The sequence below is a fragment of the Caretta caretta genome, chromosome 7, assembly GCF_965140235.1.
Source record: "Caretta caretta isolate rCarCar2 chromosome 7, rCarCar1.hap1, whole genome shotgun sequence".
Lineage (NCBI taxonomy): Eukaryota > Metazoa > Chordata > Testudines > Cheloniidae > Caretta > Caretta caretta.
The window spans coordinates 36,732,443-36,757,062 of record NC_134212.1 but is presented as its reverse complement, the minus strand read 5'-3'; the positions used below and the strand labels follow the sequence as shown (position 1 = coordinate 36,757,062).

General features: G+C 38.5%; 1 protein-coding gene across 11 annotated transcripts in view; it reads right to left on the bottom strand.

Moving 5' to 3' along the window:
* IQSEC1 (IQ motif and Sec7 domain ArfGEF 1) overlaps nucleotides 1–24,620 on the bottom strand; it is a 718,662-nt gene that overhangs the window by 292,343 nt on the left and 401,699 nt on the right. For 6 of the 11 annotated variants that reach the window (XM_075130532.1, XM_075130544.1, XM_048858459.2 and 3 more), the window contains exon 3: nucleotides 3,112–3,198. The exons of 2 other annotated variants lie outside the window; for them this stretch is intronic. In XM_075130532.1, coding sequence (XP_074986633.1) covers nucleotides 3,112–3,198 — 87 coding nt within the window. Of the gene's footprint in view, nucleotides 1–3,111; nucleotides 3,199–12,931; nucleotides 13,349–24,620 lie in introns of those variants that run through there. 3 more of the 11 variants (XM_075130539.1, XM_075130543.1, XM_075130537.1) reach the window with 2 other exon arrangements.

Here is a 24,620-nt window from a genome sequence, read left to right as displayed (position 1 = left end):
ACAAGATCAGGGTTGTAGTTTGCATACTACTTATTGAATAAACTGTATTTATATGGATATTACATTATAATTTCATACATCCAGAAGCAACATCTACAACAACTAATTACTTGGGGCCAGATTCTGATAGCCTTACTCACAATGAAGGGATATCAGAATCTGGCCCTTAATTCAAGTCTCAGATAACTTTGGATTTAGAGGTAAGCTACTAGTTGATTTTTCAGTTCAGGGCTTGAATCGAAAAATCTGAAAAAAATTGTTTCATGTTGACCAGAAACAGAAAATTCTCCGTTTTTCTTGCTGAATTGGATGGGTGGGTGGGGAGGAATTCAGGTCAAAATTCAGGTTTCATTTGGTCCAAAACAATTCTTTTTTCTTTTTTCTTGTTTTCATTTAGTTTTCGGGTGTTCTTTAAACCTTAACAAAAAATGTAGCTAAATTTGAAAATGATACGTCATTTTGAAATGAAAAGTCACAACAGTTTGTTTTAAGAATGTTGAAATGAAATGTTGAGATTTTTTCAGTGTTTTCCCCCCCTCATTTTTCTCATTTGAAACTATTCACTGAATTCAAGCCGAATTCGCATTTCAGTCAACTCAAAACTGCATTTTTCAGCAAAAGGCTGTTCATCCAAACATTTTGCCCAGTTCTACGTGGAATCAATTGAGACACTGCTACTAGCCCTGAGTGTGGGGTGGCCCAGAACTCCATCTGCCAAGGAAGAACCCTGGGAAGGAATTGTGACTCATAGTCCCCTTGGCTCCTTCCTGGGGAAGGACTGCTTTGCTACAGATAGGATACAGCACACTCCCAACTTTAGCCAATGGGGCTGGCTGGGTGTAGCATGTTGAAGGGGTAGGCAAAGCTCCATTCACTCTCCACCCCACCCTACCTACTTTCTCACAGTAGAATCGGGGGAGAGGGGAGAGTTGCAGCCCTACAGAGCATGCATTCTTCCTGTGCCTGGAACCATAATCCACCATGCAGGCCATGCAGGGGGCTGGGCTTACATGAATTAACTCCTCTGCACACTAAGAGTCAACCTTGCCTTTAATGTTCTAGGATGGGGTATTCTAAAGAACTCAGAGTTGGCCTAACTCTGCTTCCAATAAGCCAATGGTAAAACTCCTTGGGCCAGATCATCAGCTGGTGTAAATTGTGAGAACTTCTTGACTTCAGCTGAGCTATGATAATTTACACAAGTTGAGAGTCTGACCCCTTGACTTCAGTGAAAATAGTATTAGGTCAACAGTGAGTGCTTTTGAATACCCCATCCCTCATAGTTCTAAAATGTACATGTTATAAGATTGCTTTAGAGTCCTATGAAGTAACCTACATTTTCTGTACTTTGCTATACAATATTAATAAACTAAAATTTAATTGTATATTGTTTTCCAGTATTTTTAAAAAATGATTGAAATAAAAAAATATTCTAATCATATCAATTATGTTTAATACAGGTGATCAAAATATTTGAGTAGAAAAAATACATTAGAAAAATGTGTGATAAAAATATCACCTAGCCCTTTTCATCAGTAGAAGGACAGTGTCATTATCCTAATTTTCCCAATGGGGAAACTGAGGCACAGGAGATGAAGTAATTTAAGATTATCCAGTAGCCCTATGGCAGACATGGGAATAGAAGCCAGTGCAGTGCTCTATACACTACGCAACACTGCCTCCATATAAAAATGTGTATTTTAAAACCAAAAACATGAATTAGGTTAAGCTACAGATCTAAGGGACTTTAAATACGCAATGACATGTGGGTATAAATTAATTATAGACAACAACAGAAATGGCAATAGCATTCCAATACTACTGTTGCTGGTAAATAACCCACTTCTAGAAAGTTATCCAAACAGGGCCAAGAAACTAAAACGTCTGTGGCCTTCATATCTGTTCATTTAACACAAAGGAAAATTAAAAACTCATGAAGAAATAAGAGGGGGGAACCTGCACATTGTCAGGACACTGGTCAGCACCGGATGAGGTTCAGAGTCATTATTTACAACTGGATTATAGATTTCCACTGCCAAACATGGAGTGAGGATACTGCTGATGAAAAGAAGCCAACACGGGGAGAGATGGATGGAGACTGAAAATGTGAAAGATGGAAAGCACCCAACACATGCATGATCAGGGATAACTAACATGTGGAACAGAGAAAATAACAAAATGTGTTTATGCATTTACAGATTTAGGATTCATTGCTGGCTTTCTTCTTTCCTTATTACCAACGCAAGGTGAGCAGAGGGTTTTTCAGCACATACTTCTAATATTTTGGTACAAGTATTATTCATGAGCTGGCAATTACCACTAGCTAATTTGATAGTAGAAGTTAAATAAAAGACAAGCTGTCTACTGCATGCACAATTTCTTAATAATTTCCGTATGTTTAAATACCTTAGATGACTTGCCCTATTGTATTTCTATAAAGGTCACTGGAGTAACTCACTGCTTCTACAAATTTTCTGCTGGGGGGGTATAATATTCACTGTCTACACTTAAACAGAATTTCAAAATTAAATTCTACATCTAGAATCTGCAACAGTTAGCTGTACTGTAGGGCATTGTTCAATCCATGTAGGGCATGATCCTGCCAAATGCTTCCTATGATGTTCTGAATGTTCTAATGCCACTGAGTTAAAAAGGAATGGAGAGTGCTCAGCATCTTGCAGGATCAGGTCCTTACTCCCTGGAGAGCCAGACATGTGTCTTATTTTACACACAATAAGAAAGTATTCTGGAGCAAAGAGGTTCACATTCTTTTTACTGTAAATTAGGGGATAAAGGGAGAATTAAATGATTTAATACATTTGTGTTGTGAGAATAAAATGTTTTTCTTTCTCACAGGGAGTCTAGGGAGACTTGCTGCCTATGATTTATAAAGATAACTTCACTCTCTGTCATTCAGCAGTACTTGAGAGAAATCAATAGACACAGGACTGTCCTACTGGATTTAAAATGTATTCAATATAAAATCTAATTTGATTTTATCTAATGCTGCGTGATGCTTTACATCAAACTGAGAATCATTTGATCATATAAGATTATAAAACCAGATCTCTCTTTAATAACAGTAGATGGGTGGACCATATCTACTCTTACCTGTACTCTGAATGTGTGGCAGGGACAGTTAGCTGGGTATGGTACAATGGTGCTGGACAGCAAAACTGGTGCAGAGTATTTATAGACCTACGACACAAGGAAAAACACAAAGTCAAAACACCAAGTGTCTAGAAAGGGGCTTTTTAGGAAAAGGTAGGTACTAATAGGTATGTTTGAAACTTTCCATAAGTTTGAATGAAATTTGAAGTAGTACAACTGTCAACTCTGATTCCCAGAAAATAAAGGGGAATAGTCCCAAACTTATGTATACATCAAGAATGATTATGATGAATTATTGCAACAAAGAGAAATTTTGTTGCAAAGAACAAAACAAAACAAGAAAAAGGTGCTAATTTATGACTTTATGTTTTTGCCTTGTCATGTGGAACAACAGAAGCAAAGATAATGGAGGTTAAGGGTTAAAATTCCTGCAGAAATATAAAATTTCAAATATGTGAATTACTCTGCACCAGTCAAGCTGTTTTATTGCTATTTGTATTACAAGAGTATTTACAAACATGAGGAGGAGAATGGGATGCATATGTAAATAAATGAACATAATACCTTTAAACTCTCTCAAGGCCCAGCCGCTATAAATAAATGGCACCATACTGCTTTGTAAGTCTGATAATTTAACTTACTGCATGTGAGTTGACATTTGAATTAAAAGAAAAAGTTCCTGAAATCAGTAATATAGATAAGTTATGGCCACATGTTCAAAATTAAGTCCTAATTTCACAATGAAAACCAAACATTTTGCATTTCATAACTCTTTATTAATAATAATTACTACTACTACGGATGAGTACAGTTAACCTAGTAAAATCACAGCTAAGAAAAAGGTACAAGGCAACACAAAATGCCACACCTGAAGAAAAATGTGAACAATCTATAAATGATGCACAGCAGTGCTCTTCAATATTTAGTATTTGTCTAGGGAAGCATTAAACAAATTATTTAGTGCAGGAAGTATTGCATGACGAAACAAGCAAATCAAATTTCCTGAAAACAGCATTCTGGAAACTAGATAAAAATAATGAAAAGTCAAACCAATATTTCATATCTCCTGCAGCATCTACATGGAGAAGAAGATGTGCCTGCTAAACAGATATTCTTCCTCCAATTTATTTTAAAAAATAAAACATATAAACTATTTATGATTTTTTGAAATATAAGTCATTTCTGGCCTTCATTTCTTTTGCTCACAGCATTCTCCTGAGTGTCACAAAAGGATTGCCTTTTTTTTTAAAGGCTCCCTGTGTTTATAGAGAGTCCTCTGAGGTCATCCTCTTATCAGATCAAAAGGAGTAGTTAAGCAGAAAAAATGCCACACAGTCTTTCTTCAGAAAGAAAGGAGTCAGGCACTAATCCTTTAAAGATGAAGGTCGAGTCGCTCTGATCCCTGCTGCCAACAATTGTGTCAGCAACTTCAAGGCCAAGGTGAGTGAGTTTTCCCTGATTAAGGATGGCAATTGATGGTTTCTCCCAAAAGAACTTGACCCTTGGGAAAGAAATAAAAACATTCATCAAACAACCACCATGTGTGTATTTGAAGAATATCAAGTGCTGTGGGAGGATGTTTTTCAATCGTGGCATAGTTGTTAATTGATAGCAACTTCACAAACAACTCACAATGGAAAAGAGGATGGAGAGATTGGGGGAGGAGGAGAGGGCATTCCTGGAGAAAATGGTTATTAAAAGGGACACATCAAAAAGCAGTAAAAAAAAAAAAAAGAAAATCTTATTTTTTTACAAGTAAAACATGGGTTTATTAGAGGAAGTGGGCTTCATGCTTCACAGTGCAAGCATGGAGTGTTGCACATATCATTTGCAAGCCCAATCCTTATAGTCTGACTGCGAGGCAGCAATGCAGATGGTCAAACATGTGGTGGAGGAGTGCACAACTAGAAGATTGGAGGATGGACTTCAACACCTTGCAGCTGTTGATGGCGCAGCAGTCAGGTGGCTGAACAATCTAGATATTGACTTGTGATGCAAAAAAGAGAGAGAGAATTGCAAGGTAAAACGTAATAGTCAGTATAGGGAGTCTGACCCTGTATTGTTGAGAGCACTGCTATATGGCCATCAAATTTCTCCAATCTAGAAGCAAAGCCAAGGCCAAAGAGGGAAACCAAAGAAGGACATGTGTGCTAAGTGCCCCCTTCACATGCAGAGGTCTCTGCTCATTAAACTCCATATCTTTTCAGACACATCCATTCTCCACCCTGCCAATATCTTACTCTTGAGAGTAAGGGAGTAAGGCTTTGGACTTTGTTCTGCTCAGCACAGAGGATTGGGCTTTGGGCATGAGGCTTTGAACTTTGTTCTGCTCAGCGCAGAGGATTTTGCACACTGCTTACTCATAAACAGCTTCTGTTGACGCTTCTGGCAGAAAAAGAAAAACAAAAAACAACCACCACCCAAAGTACTTGCCCCACTTTGGCTTCCTCCTGCTCCAATAGTTCCAACTGTATTGACAGGATTTTTTCCTTATGCTCTCTGTGCTTCAGTTTCCCCATCTGCAAAGGGGGTTAATATTATCGTCTACTATCAAGAGGTTTTGGAGGCAGAATATGTTTGTTAAGTGCTTTGAGATTCTCATATGAATGGTGCATTGTAAAGGCAAAATACAATTATTGTATACAGTGTATAGGTGGCGCCTGTCGATCAGGTAATAACCATATTGAGATCACATAAAATCAGAGTGAAGAGGTATTTAACAGCTGAATGGAAAGCATGGTATTGTGGTAGTCCCCCATCAGCTGTCCCGAGATGAAACCATAACAAACTGCAGAGTTGGAATTCAGACATTCTGAATTTTAATTACAGATGAAACCAAGTTGCAGTGTTCAGATACAGATTTATATCTCCACTTTCCAAGGCCTCAGGATGTTAAGATCCATATTTCTATTTCAATTCATTTACACCCACAGAGGCAATCATGAAGTTCAGAGTCAGATCCAAAGTTCTGGCTTGTTGGATACAGGGATTTGATTTAAACCCATCTCTAGTTCTGAAGGACTGACACCATTCCAATTCATTTTGAGATCCGATACCATGAGCCCAAGTCTGATCCCCTGACTCCAGTTTTACCTAATGGAACTTCATGTTTCATTGGGATAAGTGAGTTCGGAATCAGACCCCGTATGCCTTCAACCAATCGCTGTAGCATCTATTTTTTCCTCCATGCATTACTGTTTATAGCAGTCCAAGTAATAGTCATTTGAATATGTAAATTATGAAGTCAGAAAATGTAAGTTTTACAGTAATTCAACCCTTTCCATAGACTTTTGAAATAAATTTGTATCTGAAATAAAGTCTGTGATACAGTTTCTAAAAAGTAATGCCCAAAATGACATCTGAACACATTTGAATACTTTGAGTTTTTAATCACCTTCCCCCTCATCTGTCTGCAGAATCTAAAATGTTTAGCCTTATTAAGTTTGACTTATTAAACTCCAATCTATGGTCTTCAAAGCTCTATTAGAGAGTTGATCGAAGATATAAATACAGCATGGGTACCTCAGCACTGACTCAAGATAATGCTTAAAGATTGACAGATGCTTATCCTACCAATTTCATTTTCTAAGATGTTTTTGTAACATTCCAATAGGTGCCATACAATTCTTTTTAATTCTAGTCAATTTTTTTCAGATCTCCACAAATTCCCAAGATTCCTTTGAACTGAAAGCTTTGCTTGTCACCTAAAATATATATATTCTTTTACAGATCTCTCCTTCAAACAGACCTCCCAAATAGTAAAAATATTTCTTCTCAGAATAGTATTATTATAAGAGATGAGCCAATGTTACAAAGCTTGGATACAATTTCAAACTTAGCCAAAACTTGCAAAAGGTTTAAATCTGAGGTTTTGGCTCAAGCCCATCTCTATAAATTCCCAGTATGCTGATTGTAAATGAATTCTCATATAGGATACCTTCGTATTTCACTGTGACATTAACCAGATGCCCACTCTCACCATTAATTTCTATATTGGTACTGGAATCTTCGCTTCAATCTACAGAGAACATATAGAGAAATAGATTCGCAGAACATCATTTTAACTTTAACTGCAGGCAGATGATGCGGTGTCATCTCTTTCAGATCCCCCAGTGTTTGCTGTGAAAACTCCTTTGTTTAGTAGACTCTCAAATGTTAGAATACAACATAAACTGGAGGAAATCCAGGGTATTAGCTCTAAATCGCTTATGCTTTGATGAGCTATTTTCTTCCCTTACTTTCAAAGTAAACCATCTCTGCAAGATATTGAATATCTTCTTGCCCGTCGTAACAGGGTGACAAGGTAATTTTGTCAAACGGCACTATTAGCAAGTGTTGGTACCCTGCAAGGATATGCTAACTGATTCCTGCTGACAGACTGGAGCAGGTCTGGCCTGTTTACTCCACCTGGGACAGGAGGGAGGTGAGAGTAGCTCTTTGGTTAGTAAGAATTAAGGTCTGGGACAGAACTTGTTCTCTGCAGGGAAACTCTAGAAGTAGCTCAGCTTTGAGAGAAAGTTGAAGATATGTTTTCCAGAGATTGTTTGGTGATTATTTGAAATACCAATACCAATACAGACAAACCACAGGATGAATGTAAACTGATGAAGTGAGCTGTAGCTCACGAAAGCTCATGCTCAAATAAATTGGTTAGTCTCTAAGGTGCCACAAGTACTCCTTTTCTTTTTGCGAATACAGACTAACACGGCTGTTCCTCTGTAAACTGTCAAGTATACAAAGTGTATGTAGACCATATTCAGAGAGCAGGTGGGAAATTCAACCACTTACATACCTTTTCTTGCACTTATAAAGTGTGTTTTATTTTTGTTTCAGTTATCGCTACTACTCCTATAAGTACTGTAAGAAAACCAATACAATTACATCATTGTTAATCATTGTGATGGCCTTGCATATTTCTTTCCAGCAAAATTATCAGCTATCACATATGGGTAGAAGAGACCATTGGTTTAATGTCTCATTCCACGGAGGACCTAATAAACAGTGGGAGTTACTCAGGTACTTGGTACTGTACTGTAGTATTAACACTCAGCATAAAGTCCAAGTCTGGTTGGGAAAGGTATTTTTATAAAGACAGTCTTTCTGGAAGAGTGCCCTTTTTTCTGAAATTGGGTCCATCAGGTGGGTTTGGTCATCTTTTACATGGCAATATTACTGTATGCAATTTATTAATTGCTTTGGACTGCTCTATTCCTAATATTCTTGCTATTCTTAGGGGATATCTTGCTATTCAGAAACTCTCCCCCACTGACTCAATGCAAAGGACCAGCAAAAGACTTATGCACCACTTAAATCCGAATTTTGTGCTGGCCCTCTGCACAGAGGCGAATTTCACCTAGTCAATGTTCTATTCAAGGGTACAAGGACAGACTGCAATTGTTTTGGCAGCAAGGACCTCCCTTTCACTGTGTGAGCTCTTTCCCCACAATATATTTTGCAATTTGACTCCACTTTGGATGTTATATCTACACTGAAAATCTTTTTATTAATTTAGCTTTTTGTAACTTACTTGATTTTATGTCCAGCAATAATTTTCTCAATACATATCCCAATAGCCTCTTAGTCCTCTCATTTCTTTAGTTTTACAAGATGCTTTTCAGTACATAGCTGCCCAGACATATACTTGCAGGAAGAAAATGAGACATCTGGTGGCAAATAGGTGTCAACACAAGTAACACTATATACCATGCTTTCTGTTTATCCTTAGCAATGAATCAGAACGACTCCCCCCACCCCCACCCCGTGATCTCATGTTAGTGATGCAGGGCTAGGATCTGCAAATATTGTAATTTGACATTTTGACTTAAAAGAAAAAAAGCAGCACTGCCATATGCTGTGGCTCAGTTCTTTGGTACAAAAGAGCATGGTGGTCATATAGATGAATTAAAAACATTTAAGGATAACACATATTTAAATAAAAATGAAGATAATTCCATTGAATCTCATGAATATGGGCTAAATCCTTTGGTCTTTACCTTGTCCTTTGCATTCTAAACGCCTACTAAATTCAACAGTAATTGTGCCTACAAAAGGACTAAGAACTACACAATTTTTGCCCTATTACCAGTATGGTCAAACACCCCCATTGTGTGTGAGTCTTACAGGTTATATACAGAATAATGGCTTGGTTTTCTTTAAGATCAGTTCCCCTTCCTCCTCTTTTTCCTCTATTTCCCACCCAAATGTCAGTAGCTAGAAATTATCACCTTTTTAAAAGCACTGGTAAGTAGGCTATTAGTGCTCCTACACTTTAACAAAGTGGCCCTAAAATAAATCACCAGCTACTCTCCTGGAAGACTAAGACCATTGACTTTATAAAACATTTTAATTTATACCAGCATAGTAACCATGGAGTATGCCTTCTATTTTGTAGCATCCTAGTGAGTATAGCACTTACTTTATACATTATGGCTATAAAAAGCAATTCTTCCAAACAATATTTATGTCAAGTAAACACACAAAAAATTCCTTGTAAAATATATACATCAAGAGGTGCTATTTTTATATATTAATCCACAGTACAGCTTGTAGGAAATTAAGTAGGTTGAATTTAATTAAGAATAGTAATGTGTAGCTACCTATACTTTGGAGCATTCAATTCCCTTCACAAGTTTGATTAAGAAGATCTATTCTTAAAGGTCTGGCTACAATAATCAATTTACAGCACAAAGGAAATTATTTTCTATTGATTTTTTTCATACAAAACTGTATCCCAGAGTTAAATGATGCAGTTTCAAAGCTAAAATTAATCAGAAGAGCCTAGAAAGAGAAAAATGAAGTAGTATAGGAAAGGGAGAATAAATGCTGTTAGAGAAGATCAGAAAATTTGTGGAGGGAGGAAGAAATAATATTTTCTACATTTCTGACTTCATTAACATACTATCAGAATTTCCTAAGATAGCAGGGATCTTGTTGCACACAAATATTTTATATAGCATATTTGTCATTTTACATTGTTTCAGTCTATACTAAAAACATAGAAACCAAATGTGCCAGCAGCAAGACTGGTGAATTTCTAGTCTAATATTCAAACGGGAGGAAAAAACAGTAATGAGGAAAGAGAGAAACAGAGAGAGAGAGTGAGCAAATGAAGGGGAGAGAGCTTTACAGCAAGGCAAAGATTATTTTCTAATACCATTGTGGAATGACATATGTTCCACTCAGTGTAGTATTTATAAACATAGTAATTCTACTAAATCATACATTCAGGTTGATTTTGATCTGAAAAGACTGAGAAGAAGGAATTTAGGTTTCTAAATTTGATATTTACAAATGCAGTATTCTGAAAGGAGGAAACAGTGTTTATGAATGGCTGTGTTATCTGTCTTTAGAAACAGAACATGTTTATTTACAGCATTATTTGAAACCTTAATATCTACTGCATGTAGATTAACATTTGTGCATATCCACTCGTTTTAATTTACCACAGTGTTAGATATTTGATATATTATCACAAGAAATAGCTCATCAGTTAAAAAGACAAGTACACAGATCATGAATGTATAACACTACAGAAAAATATTTCTGAAATACGTAGGTTTACAATATTTCTTTATACAGATCTCTATGCATCTAATTTCTCTTAACCAAGTTAAAAGTGCAGTTGCAGAAGAAGTGACAGGTCAGGTCTTGCTTCCTACAGTAAATGCTGTCATATGTATGGGGGAACGTTAGAAAAACAAGCAGTAATGGAGGGAGATAAATTGCCATTTGGTTCTATAAACGAGACCGCAATGCCACTGTCAAAGGAAGTAATCTTTTGAGTTAAATGCTCTTCACTAATACTGAATGACCTCCAATTTTTTTATGGTGGGAAAACATGAACTCCAACTCAGTTGCAATAAGAAAAGGAGGACTTGTGGCACCTTAGAGACTAACAAATTTATTTGAGCATAAGCTTTCGTGAGCGACAGCTCGATGAAGTGAGCTGTCGCTCACGAAAGCTTATGCTCAAATAAATTTGTTAGTCTCTAAGGTGCCACAAGTCCTCCTTTTCTTTTTGTGAATACAGACTAACACGGCTGCTACTCTGAAACCTGTCAGTTGCAATAGTAATCATGATGAGATTAGTAACAAAGCAGCCAACAAAAACTTGCCAAATCTACATTCTTAATATAAAATTACCTGTATAGTGGAGCAATTGACTATTATAACAATTGGCAAAAAATAATCCCTTTACAGTACAAGAATAACTTACTACAGAACTCTACTACATTGCATACTGAGGGACAAATCATCTACACACAGATTGGCTTTCTAGTTGACACGAGCTATGCACTAAAACAAACGCTGTCCTGTTATAGACAGTAATGAAAACCAGAAACCCCAAAACCAAACACACAAATGGAATCCAGTACACAGAGTGTTTCTCCCTTTTTAACTTGGTATAAACACCAACATTTAGGAGCGAATCCACGTTGATGACGACAACCTATTATCTGAGTTCACTTTTCTCACCTGAACCTCCTTGTGTGTAACTGAACACAACAGATCAAAGCTCAGCCTAATTTTAGAATATTTACATAGATTCTCTCACCCACCATATCCCACTGCCACTCACACACACAGAGAAGGAAAATTTAGGGACAGGTTCTTTACTAATGTTGAGTGTCACCTTATTCTTGAGTAGTTGATTTTAATAGCACTACTCGTGAAATAGGTATTACTGAACATGAATAAAGGTATCAGAATGTGGACAGTTTGAGGTTGATGTTATTGAAATTGTTGAGACTGAGGCTAGAAATGGCTGTTCTGGCATTCACCTTAGGGTGCTTTGATCAAATTAAATTTAGTCCTAGGAGGAGAGAATCTTTAAATGGAAATGATGAACGCAAGTAGTGGGCACAGTCCTTATTAATTATTATGGATTAGAAGTGAACCACTGGTGTTCATAGCAAATTAAAACAGAGAACTGGGTTATGCACTTGCATCAGTTTTGTTTTGATTTTGGGCTGTGGTGGGATGACACATTGGTGTGGTACTATGGTGTGTTTGGCAGCAAGCTTGAGAGTCAAAGCCCATTCGATCCTTCAAAACACACATGAATAAAATCGCCTTATGCGGTTTCCATACACACTTAGATTGTGTAATGCCACAAGTATATGCAAACTTTAACATCCTTCACCCTTGGCTACAAGTGTACGAGCACTTAGCTCTTCAACCACAGGTGACAACTCATGCGAGGAGCTGCTACACTGCATTAAATGAATGAAACATTAAATGCGAGCTGTGTTGCCTGCAATACTCTTGCTAATATTATGTATATCATATTAACTGATTCCCAAGCATTTACGGCATCATTAGGGTATGAGAAAACAACATACATATGATACTCATGAAGCACAGAATGAGATAATTTTATATATCATCGAGGTCACATTGTCTACGATGGTACACCATTTCCTAGAATAAGTAGTGTATTTAAATGACAGTGTACATTTTAATAAAACAAAGCATTAAAACAAGATGAAAGATATATTTCAATTCCTGTGATAGACCCTATTCTGAGAATTCTGTGCTCCTTCCTTTCTGTTTAGAATATCTCATTTTTCTCACACTGCTAACTGTAGAATAGGTGTTTTATAAAAATACGCTGGATTACTTTTATTTCTGCTGCTCTACAAGCATCCCTTGTCTGTACCATTCTAAAATGCACATCAGTAATCTGCCAAAGAGGTAACACCCAAAAAATGGTTCATGGCAAGAAACTGATCACTACTCATATTTCTGTCTCAAAAAGTCTGGAATCCTTAATCCAGATGTCAGAGACAAGAGGACAGATGAAAAAGGAAAAAGTACTCACAAATAACACCTTCTGCAAGCCATCCTCAAATGTGTTGTGGGTTTGTTTTTTCCCCTCTTGTTTCGAGCAATTGGAAGTAGAACAGGTCACTCTTGTAACAAGCAAAAAAAAAAAAATTACATTCACTGCCTTTGCATGCTCATTCAAGCTTGACCACGGAAGAATAACACAGCAAAGTGAGCCTGTGATGTAACCAGCATCAAACACTGCATCAGATGAACCCGCAGGCTGTCAGGGGTTATATTTTGCAAAGCCAAAAGGTTCTTCCCAAGGAGAAGGATTAGCAAATATGTAAACCACCAGTGCGGTTTTCACAATCTTTGCTTTCTGCTTCCAGTGAAAACCTCCATGTATTATTCATCTACAACATTAAAAAAAATGCTTCCTTATGGGTTATTCAGCTCGATATTTCAGGAGCAACTGATGTAGTTTTAGAATACACAATCTCTCTATGAACACTGTAGTACAGTCCAAATCAGAAAAAGGCCATTGGTCCTTTTATCTCCATGGTAACAGCAGCATCTGTGGAGGCAAACCGTACTCCCTCTTCACTGCAAAGTCAATTTATAGTCACATACTATGATAGGAACTGATAAGGCAGCAAGGCTAATCAACAACCAGGGGAAACATGAACAGAAACAGAAGATTAGTTTTAGGCTCTTGGTTCAACAACAGACTATTCTTCCACACTGAGTATTTATTATCCCAAAATCAAGAAATAAATGCATGAACTGGTCCTTTGACCCAGCATGGTTTGTTAATATATGAACTCCACAGGGCAGCTGACAGCATACTTTAATACAGGTATACTATGTAAATAGGCATCTTGCTTGCTCTTCAGTCAGCCATTGTATGCTGTTAAAATGTTCTTATGGCAGATGACAGCGAAACAAAGTTCTTTTATACAGAAAATTACAGATAAGCTATTAATTAACCACGATCTTTTACTCTCTGATGCTCTTCCCAGTGACTTGCCGTCATTTGTACTAATAGCGGTGGCACAGAGTGAGAAATACTGCTGGTGCTGAACACATTTTTTCCATCACACCAGTGCAGATTGTGCAAAAACTTGATGCTGTACTTCCTCTGTCCAAACAGGACCAACACTGCCTCTTCCCCAGAGCAATACTCAGTCTGGAATTTAGAGACCGGATGGGTCACTCAACCTTCTTACAATTTGTTCAGTGTCTACCATGTCTCCAAATGACAACCCTCACCCCATTTTTAGAGCTAGATGCTCAGTTCTCACATAATGACAATAGCCAAGCTGGCTCCTTCGGTTGATGAATCACTATAATAGCCGTCTGTTCATATTATTAAGTTAAATATATATAAGGACAGTCTAATGAGGGCAGCTCATCAGCTGTCATCCAGTGATCGGTTCAAGACTGTTCCACAGCCTGGAAATATTACAGCAGGCTAAGAGAGTGAGAAGGTCGTTAACCAAATTCTCCTTATCACAGCAATACCTGTTAAGTTCAACAGGCAATAGAGATGCTGGTTATCTGGTAGCTGCTGCTAAATTTCATAATTTTTGGAAATGAAAAATTGTTGAAGCAGAAATCTCTCTCAAAAGAGGATGTTCTTTATCAGTTTCTGATTAGCACAGCGCAGAGTGTTATGGGTTGCAGGATAGTACACGTGGGAATACTATCAGCTGGTTACTATGAATCAGGTAAGTTTAAAGCTGAGGGTTTATTTATCTGACATAGTTCTTGTCAGTTCTTTCCTGTACCTTCATGCTAGGCTAAACATTAAGGTTAGGATCTTGTTTTACAGATACATTGTATGTTTCATAATTTTATTTTCTGTTAATGTTAACAGAATAAAAAGACATTTTATGGTTATTTATAAAACTTTGCTGACTTTAGGAGAGATATACATGTGTAAAGATACACCGTAGAAGTGATGCTACCTCACACATCAAACGCAGGGTTAATCACAGACTCTGATCCTGCAATGCAGTCCATGCCGGGGCCCAAGAGTTGGAGCCTGCAACTCCTATACATGCAAGCAATCTGACAGACTTCAGTTCTGCAAGTCATGCAAGTTGCATGACTTTCACACGAAGTAAGACCGACTAAAATGGATAGTGAATGATTGTAAATATATTGAATGTGGCCTATAAGTACATATATATTATACTCTAAAAATAATCAGTGTTCCATCCAATAAAGCCTTTTCATTCAGATACTACATTACTCTACATTATAATGAATCAACACCTAAGGGAAAGTAAAATTAAATATTTTCTTTCTTTAATCTCTCTTTCTCGGAGATTCTAATATCACAAATTAGTTTAGTATCTAGTATTTTTGTGGCTACCCCAACATTTTCCATCATTTGCCCTTAACTGATACCCATTTATTATGAAGGAGCAGAATAAAATGGAAGCATGTTGATACCAAAGCAAACAAATGTATGAAAAACCATCTCAAGTTGTTTCCAAAAAGGTTTGTGATAATCTGGGGGTAAAGATGGAATGAACATGAAGAATCAATGGTACTCTCGTATATAAAAGAATGCACCTGGTGTGGTAGTCACTTCAAGCCAAGAGTGAATTGAATTGGCTGGGTAACTCCCTGCTGTAGCGGTCCTGTGGATTAACCAATCATGATAGTTATCTGTCAGTTTTTCACAAGTACTAAAACAATTTTTAAAACAGTCCAACAAGTAATGCAGGCTGCCACGCCAAGTTAGCAAGTGAAAGCAACATGATTAAGCAATGAGATGCTTTATCTGGATTTCACTAAATCTAATGCTGTCAGAAGACTCTCAACTGCTGTATGTGTACTTGACTCAACAGGAACATTGGTTCATTCTCTTACCCACTGCTTAAATTACATTTTTCTACAGCTGGCCTGAGGAATTAGGATCCCAAGTGTGCCAGCTAGCTCAAAGATCACTAACTTTGCCTTCAGGGTGGTCTCTATATGTGATGGAAGCCTTCCTGGTTTATTTATCAGTGATTCCTCAGTGTGTTATCATGGATACCAACTGGATACGGAATACAGGTTTTAAAAGACTCTAACTACCAATATTTGAAGCCACTAATTGTACAATGTTTGTTTGCAATATGGTGTCCAGAGAGACCACTCATGCACATGTCAAAACAGAACATAGGCATACCATCACCCCCCAATTCAGAAAAACTTAAAATTGTTCAAATTATCTGTGTCTGTCTGACTTTTTTTAAAGCACACTACTTTTGTACCACTTAGTTGCTTACATGGCCTTTTTTGTTTGGCTTGAGTGTTTGGTTTTACCCAGGAAAAAAAAACAGCTAGAAAAACTGACCTGCCCCCAATTCAGCAAAACATTTGGGGCTAGATCCCCAAAAGGACTTAGGCACCTGACTGCTACTGAGAGTGCCCAGGTCTAACGTTTAGGTACCACTGAGATTCTGTTCAACTGCCACCTAACCCAATAGGCACCTAAAATCCCTGGGCACCTGAGTTTCTACCGCTAAAGTCTCCTAGGTGCCTAAGTTTCTCCTATCAAGCACATGCACAACTGCCTTAGTCTAGAGGCCCAGGGGCCACTCTCACTCCTAAATCCCAGGAGGATCCTCAACTAGTTTTGTCCTGTCTATCTTGCCTGCAAAGCTTGATCTGGTACCCGTACTCTGAGCACACCTAAACTCACACAGAACAGCCAGAAGTGGGAGGAGGAGGTAGCCTCCCTTATAACCTTTGGCCCAGTGCTGAGGACACAGATCTGGGATATTGGAGACCTAAGTTCACTTCCCCCACTCTGCCTGAGCTGGAGATGGGATCTGAACTTGAGTATCGCATCTCTTAGATGAATGTCCTACCCAGTGGACCATAAAGTCATTCTCACTCTTTTATATTTAATTATTTGTACACAGTGGAACAGCTTCAAAAGGAGAGATTGAGAGAGGTTCACTCCAGAATATCCCATAGTTCAGTGCCATTGCAATGCCTAAGTATCTTTGTATCTAAGCACCCAAAACTAGCCCTTGCTGATTCACTGAAGTCAATGGGACTACTCACATGTTTCATGTTAATCATGTGCTTCAGTGCTTACTGAATCAAGGCCGATGCAAGTTTATTCCTGCAATGCATTGCCCATGTACCATCCCAATTTTCTCCCTTGACATGACTGTGGATTTGGTGTAATGAATGAAGTTAGGATAATCTGTGCATCATTGCATCTCAACCAAGTAACCACAATGCTATTTCAATTCAAATATTTTAAAGTACATTTTCAATAATAGTTAAAGAAAGATATCACTGTCAAGCAATCTATGTCCAAAGCTTCTCTTCTCCCTTTCATATACAAAATATAGGCAGTCTGACAGAATTTGGAGAAATTTCTTGGTAGTTTTCCTTAACATTTCAACTGTTCTGACTCATGCATAACATAGGCCCTAGTATTACTATTTATATGACACCATTGCCTAAAATGTGCTCCAAAGGTACAGATGTAACGCTGACAGACCCCAGTCATTGGTGGCCGGGATTAAATCTGGGACCTCTGGAGCATAAAGCATGAGCCTCTACTACATGAGCTAAAAGACTTAACCAAGACTGTAGCAGGCTCATCAATCTCTAGCTGGTCTAGCTGCCACTAGAGGGGGACAGAGTGCCTTACCATGCAGGCATGGGTCAGACAGGCATAAAAAACGACAAAGACACTGTCCTAATCCGTTTATAATCTAAAAGTAACAATACGAGTGAAATCCTGATTCCATTTAAGTCTATGGAAAAGCTCCCATTGACTTCAATGGGGCCAACATTTCACACAATGGGTCTAATTCTGCAGACTCCTTACAATGTAAATTATTACTTTGTGTGGCATCATTTGTTTATTATTTACAATGTCTTGGTGTGATGCTGAATGGTTGAATATGACTGCGGTGGGGCGGCTGCCCCACACAGGCAGAAGAAGGGTTAAAGTAGCCTTGGGGAGGCTGCTCAGAACCCAGACAATTAGAAGAGGGCTTACTGAGCCAGCCAATAGGGATAAGGCTTAGTGAAGCAGCCAATCAGGGCCAGGCTGGCCCACATAAGAAGGGCTGCTGAGCAGAACAGAGGCTGTCTCTCTCTGGAGGCCAAGGGAGGAAGACTGGCTACCCTGTAGGAAGGTTGAGAGAGATAGCACCACAGACAGAGCAGTGCTGGGCAGGGTCAGGGGAGCAAGAGGGAGCTCCAGACTGCAGCCTTGATACAAGGGCTGAGAAGGTGCTAGGGCTGCGAGGAAGTGGCCCAGGGAAACAGATGGTGGAGTAGGAGGAGGGGTAGTACATGGCTGCTGGCTATAGGGTCCCTGGGCTGGGACCCAGAGTAGCGGGTGGGCCTGGCCCAGGGTCCCCACCCCTTTTCCACCCCCCCACTTGCCACCAAGGGGAGTGGCCACTGCATGGACTGCAGTTTGCCACCGAGGTAAGTGGCTGGACTGAGGACTGTCGGGTCCCCTGGAAGGAGGGAGAAAACCAAGTGGGGCACAGCTGGAGGGCTGTATCCAGAAGAGGACACCGTGGTCTGGGGAGCGACATGGATCCTAGAGGTGGAGGCAAGAGTGACGACAGGCGAGATACCACTAGACAAGGGCACTCTAGCAAAACGAGAGATAATTCCCAGGATGGCCAGCAGGAGGCACTGCTGTAGGGAGTCCTGCCCATTACAATGACCATTTACATCATTGATATTGCCATGATTGAATAATTGCAACAAATCTCATACAAAATATGTCATGTATGGTGCCAATGGAAAAATTATGATTTGCTAAGTATGATTATCCTGTTTATAGGCATGTATCATTTTGTATCAGATGTTATGAATACTGGCTGTGTACTGGCCTCATACATATGTGTTGTATTCCTGGGTAATGCCCACCAGGTAAAATTTACATTAAGGTATTATACTGCAATGTATTGATGGCCCATCAAGGACACTTAGAAAATGGGCCATAAAAGAAACTCATTCGAAAAGCTCTTCCTGTGGATGTGTGGATGACTCAGCAAGAATGTGGGCAATGGCTACACCCTGTGAGTCATCAAGCCATGTAAAGACATGTGATATGCTCATGTGACACTGGACTCCATCTTAGGCTAGTAACTTTCCACAAACAAAGACAAGTGACAGGTTACAGATAACAAGTGTTAGTCTGTATCAGTAAAAACAATAAGGAGTCCTCGTGGCACCTTAGAGACTAACAAATTTATTTGGCCATAAGCTTTTGTGGGATATAACCCACTTCATCAGATGCATTGAGTGGAAAATACAATAAGCAGGTATAAATATACAGCACATGAAAAGATGGGAGTTGCCTTACCAAGTGGGGGGTCAGTGCTAACAAGGCCAATTCAATTAAGGTAGAAGTGGCCCATTTCCAACAGTTGACAAGAAGGTGTGAATATCAACAGAGGGAAAATTACTGTTTGTAGTGCTAACGAGGCCAATTCAGTCAAAGTGGATGTGGCCCATTCCCAGCAGTTGACAACAAGGTGTGAGTATCAACAGAGGGAAAATTATTTTTTGTAGTGACCTAGCCACTCCCAGTCTTTATTCATGCGTAATTTGATGGTTTGCAAATTAATTCCACTTCTGCAGTTTCTCATTGAAGGCTGTTTTTGAAATTTTTTTTGTTGAAGAGTGGTGACTTTTAAGTCTGTTACTGAGTGACCAGGGAGATTGACGTGCTCTTCTACTGGTTTCTCACAGACCTTGGGAGACAGGCCAGTCCTCGCTTACAGACAGCCCCCCAACCTGAAGCAAATACTCATCAGCACCTCCACACCACACAACAGAAACACTAACCCAGGAACCAACCCCTGCAACAAACCCCGTTGCCAGCTCTGTCCGCATATCTATTCAAGGGACATCATCATAGGACCCAACCACATTTGCCGCACCATCAAGGACTTGTTCACCTGCACATCTACCAATGTGATATATGCCATCATGTGCCAGCAATGCCCATCTGCCATGTACATTGGCCAAACAGGACAGTCTCTATGCAAAAGAATAAATGGACACAAATCAGACATCAAGAATTATAACATTCAAAAACCAGTAGGAGAGCACTTTCATTTATGCTGGTGTAAATCAGGAGAAATTCTATGGATTTCAATAAAGTTACATAGATACTATAGTGATGGGTATCTATACATACCTCTCAAAGAAAGATTTATGATGGTGACGCTGAGATCAGAATCTGCCCCTTAGTTTCCATGATTTCCCAATTTTGAGTTTTCTTTTGAAATTTTACCTTTTAAAAGTTAAAAGCATGGTCTGGGAAATATTTTACTACTTGTTATCATTTTCATTGCCCAAAAGATTAGTTTGCAATTTCAAGTGCTAATTAATAATTCTGCACATTAAGCATGTTCTCTAAACACTGTGCTCTGGAGATAAATATTTCCGCTACATCAGAGAAATAATTATGGACTACAAGCACAATTTGTTCAAGACAATGTCCTGCATTCTTGTTCTGTCTAAACATATTTTGTAAATGTCAACATCCTTATAAATAATAAAATAGACGGTTGCAGTGGAATACCCCAGTGCAGGGGTGGTTTAAAATCACAACTTGTCAGTTTGACAAATTACACTATTCCCTCTGATTCACAGAATGTCATTACTATATTATAAAACAAATATCTGACCATTTTACTCACATGCTATTAGCCCACTGGGGTGAGTACTGTGACCTATTACATACTTGAAAATTATTAACATTATATTCTGTTTACATTGGCAGATGAAATCCCATAAATTACTAGTTTTATTAACCACTTTTCCTGCTCTATTCCTTCTGTTTTACTGCTTTTGGAAATGACTTAAGTTTTAATGCACCTGTTGCTAAAACATCACAGGAGAAATAACAGCAGTTAACTCTTTCAGGTCAATGGCTATGAACTTAGAAAGGGAAGCAATTAATTTCCATGTCCTAAGTACTATAATTGATAGGATTACTCAACTGGCTTTGTGCAGGACATGTAAAGCACATCCTAAGACATTGAGAGGACAGAGTACTGATTTCATAATTATACTATATATAAAAACCTTACACTAGTCACACATTAGAATCTAAATTTTCAAAAATAGCTACTGATTTTAGGTGTCCAACTTGAGACACCTTGAAAGGGCCTGAATTTCAGAGGACAAGTACTCAGCACTACCTGAAAATCAAGTATTGGAAGTGGTAACAAACTGGTCATCCACAAACTGAGGCAGCCAATATCACTAGTCATTTTTAGAAAATTTTGGCCTAAAATTTCATGACACAAAATGAACTATTTTGCAGACCATTACTAAATGTATTACAATATGTATAACTATACTACATCTACTCTCTTTTCACAGTAGCCATAAAAAAAAAGTAATGGTTGCAATGGACAATAAAGGATAAAATTCCACATAACATGTCTTCCTGAGAATGAATGCAACTCCTCTGCAAAATATTAACTCACTACTATTGCAGTGACAGAGTATCATGACTCCTGAGTTGTGGCACAGTACACTATGCATATCACTCCTGTTGCTGTGGTATGAAATCTGGGTCTTATTGTTCACAGTGACTTATCTTTCCATCGACATAGTGGTTCTACTATTAAAAGTGTATATTCCGCTATTTGTTAAACAACTCAGGCCTTAATTCAGCGAATCACTTAGGCACATACTTAAACTTAAGCATGTGCTTAGGTACTTTCCTGAATTGGGAATTCAAACAACTATACATGTGTTTAACTACCAGAGCAGTCAAAACACAAATCTATGCACCGAGTCTTTCTTGGATGGTTACAGCTTGCCAGGAGCTTGCCTTTCCAAGCCACCATCACTTAACAATATTTCAGCTCATCTGGATCTTTTGCAGTTCTGTTTCTCACAAACAACACATGTAAGCGCCTTCATGGAATAGATTTTATTTTAATAAATCAATTTAAAGCCTCCTGCCTGGCAATCAAACCCCTTCATTATGTTGTTTTATTTACTTGAACACACACACACACATACACTCTGGAATCTCCATTCTGTCACTGTTTTGTTCCGTACTACTCCATGTGCAAACTACTGTATGAGCTTTCTCCCATTATGATGGCTTTTTGCAAAATTATTGTTTTTGGTTTTTTTTTTTTAAACCTCACTGTTGGTTCACTGCCATATTTTAAGGCAAGGATTTAAAATGTTTTATTTTTCTAGGTATTAAATTTCCTATTTTTGTATTGTTTTATATGTATTCCTCGATGGCAGTGGAGCATGCCAAGAATAGCAGCCAACTGACATGCCAGCCTGTGCACCACACTGCAGTATAACATGGTTTCCAGGCTCAAGGGGATTCGACCCTTGACAGCTAGCATATACTGTATGCTGCCATCACCCATACAGGCAGCAAGATGGGATGTGCACATTTTTTTTCCTCTCTGGGGTCTGATGTCCTTGCTCAAAACACCTGCTTTATCTGAATGTGTGTTTCAGGATTTAGTCCCAGAGGAGTTTGCTGTGAGGAATCCTACACTGGCTATCAGGGTTCCTGCAACACAGGTAGCATCTCCATCCCCAACCCCCACCCCCCGCCCGGGCAAGTCAGGAGTTTTACAAGTCACGCATGCTTACGTTTATTGACTGGGTCACTTACAGTGTGGTATGGACTTCTAGTCCAGTGTTTGTTGTGATCTAGACTGATATCTGTTGAAGAGCAAGAAGAGGCCTGGAGTTTGCAAAGGATCAGTCTGCACGAAGCCTCTCACTGCATTTTAGGGGACCTGCTGTTAACAGCATCTATCTTGTTTCTGCCTCCTTGTCCCACAATTTGATGATACCCTAACTGTAAAGCAATGTGTGTATTTTAAAAGGAACTGTTCTTTCCAGGTCATACCCAGAGTCCAAAAGGGATGTAATAGCAACATTTCAAAGGTGAAATTCCTGGAGATCCTAATATTATACTATTGTAATCCAACAGCCACAGTCTAACAATTAGAAATTTGGCTTCTATGTTCCAATTTAATGCAGCTTTATAGGTAGCAATTTGTGTTGATGAAGGGTACTGTGTTACACATGTTGTGTTCAAATGCATCGCCTGCTGTTATTTTTGTAGCCATATATAAGCGAATTATACCCTATGTATGATTATATTCAGAACAAACTCCACCAGATTTCTTATGAGCTGTTCTAAAGTCACCTATGGTCAATTTACTAGGGCTATGTTGATACTTAAATTAACTGCAGAATGTTCTCCACTGATAACTGAAAAAGGTTCTATCTTAAATATTCAGAAATACAATGAAAGAATACTTTACTAGGAAGAAAACTTTAGTAAACATCTAGTCTAACTATTCATCATTTGATCATAGTCATGATATATATAAAAAACAATGAATAGCACTGTCATGCTTTGTGTTCCTTAGCCCAGACCATCACTTGAAAATCGATTCATACGTAATTGCCAGAACTTCCATGTTCTGTGGCAGAGAAACTGAAGCTTCCAGGAACTAATATTTTAAAAGAAAAGTGCAGTAACAATAGGCAGCATTTACACAGACTAGTTCAGTAGGCTCTTCAATCCACCAGCAATAGTTTGACCATTAGAAAGTTAGCTTCTACAGTGATATGGTTATATATTTCTAAATGCAGGTTATTTTTAAAAATTAATTCACTAAATTATATGGCACTGTATACTGGATCCCATGTAATTACTGTGGTCCTGATCCTGAGAGCACCTGCATCTCCCAGTGAGGTCAGCGGGAGTTGAAGGTGTTCAGCATCTCTGAGGATCAAGCCCTATGTGACCGGTGCTTTCATTAAAAGATATTTCAGCTACCAGGAACTTTGCTAAGACAAAACTGTTACATTTCCAACTTACTAGAATTTTCTCAGCAAAATTATTTGAATGCCATAGAAAAGGAGTCCTAAGCTGCTACATGTTATAGACCAGATTGTCAAAACAGCATTTAGGCATCACAATAGATGCCCTGATTTTCAAAAGAGCATTTTGAGAGCTGAGCTCTTTTGAAAATCAGAACATAAGTGTCAAAATGGGAACTGCCGTTTGCTGAGCATTTCTGCAATTATAGGCCCCAATTGTGGGTGCTGAGCCCTTGAAAAGCTGGCCATGGAAAATCTGGTACTACAACCCCACATACAAACACTTACAAGTGCTCACCCTCAGACTGATGCCAGCATATGTTATACCAATTCTTAACGTACTTTGTAGGAGGAACCACAGCAACTCTAATTTTTCCAGATTTTCTTATCCCTGAGGCAGTTCAGCAAATCAGCTTCCAAAGACCAGAGACTGAAAATGAGAGCCAGCACCTGAATCCCCCATAAACTGCTGGTGAGTACTTCCTTGAGAGTCATAATCCCCAAACGGAGAACAACCGTTTAAAACATGCACTAAACATCCAAAAACAGGGGTTGTCCTTTTAGCCTTCTATCCCAAACTTATGGATCCTTTTAAACCAAGGTTCTAGGCAGATAGGTCTCAACTGTGGGCCTCAAGGTTTTATTTTGACAATGTGGATCATAGTGCATGTTTCCTATTTTAATCATTTATTTCCTAGACTGAAAAGAATTCTATTTGTTCAAGAGGCTGCACTGTTACTGAATTACCCCTTTCTAAAGTGCAGCTCTTTACTTCAGCTTGCAAATGACACAAAGAACACTACTCAAGCCACAAACCATTCTGGAAGACCTAAAATTATGCTTTAACGAGAGAACCAATA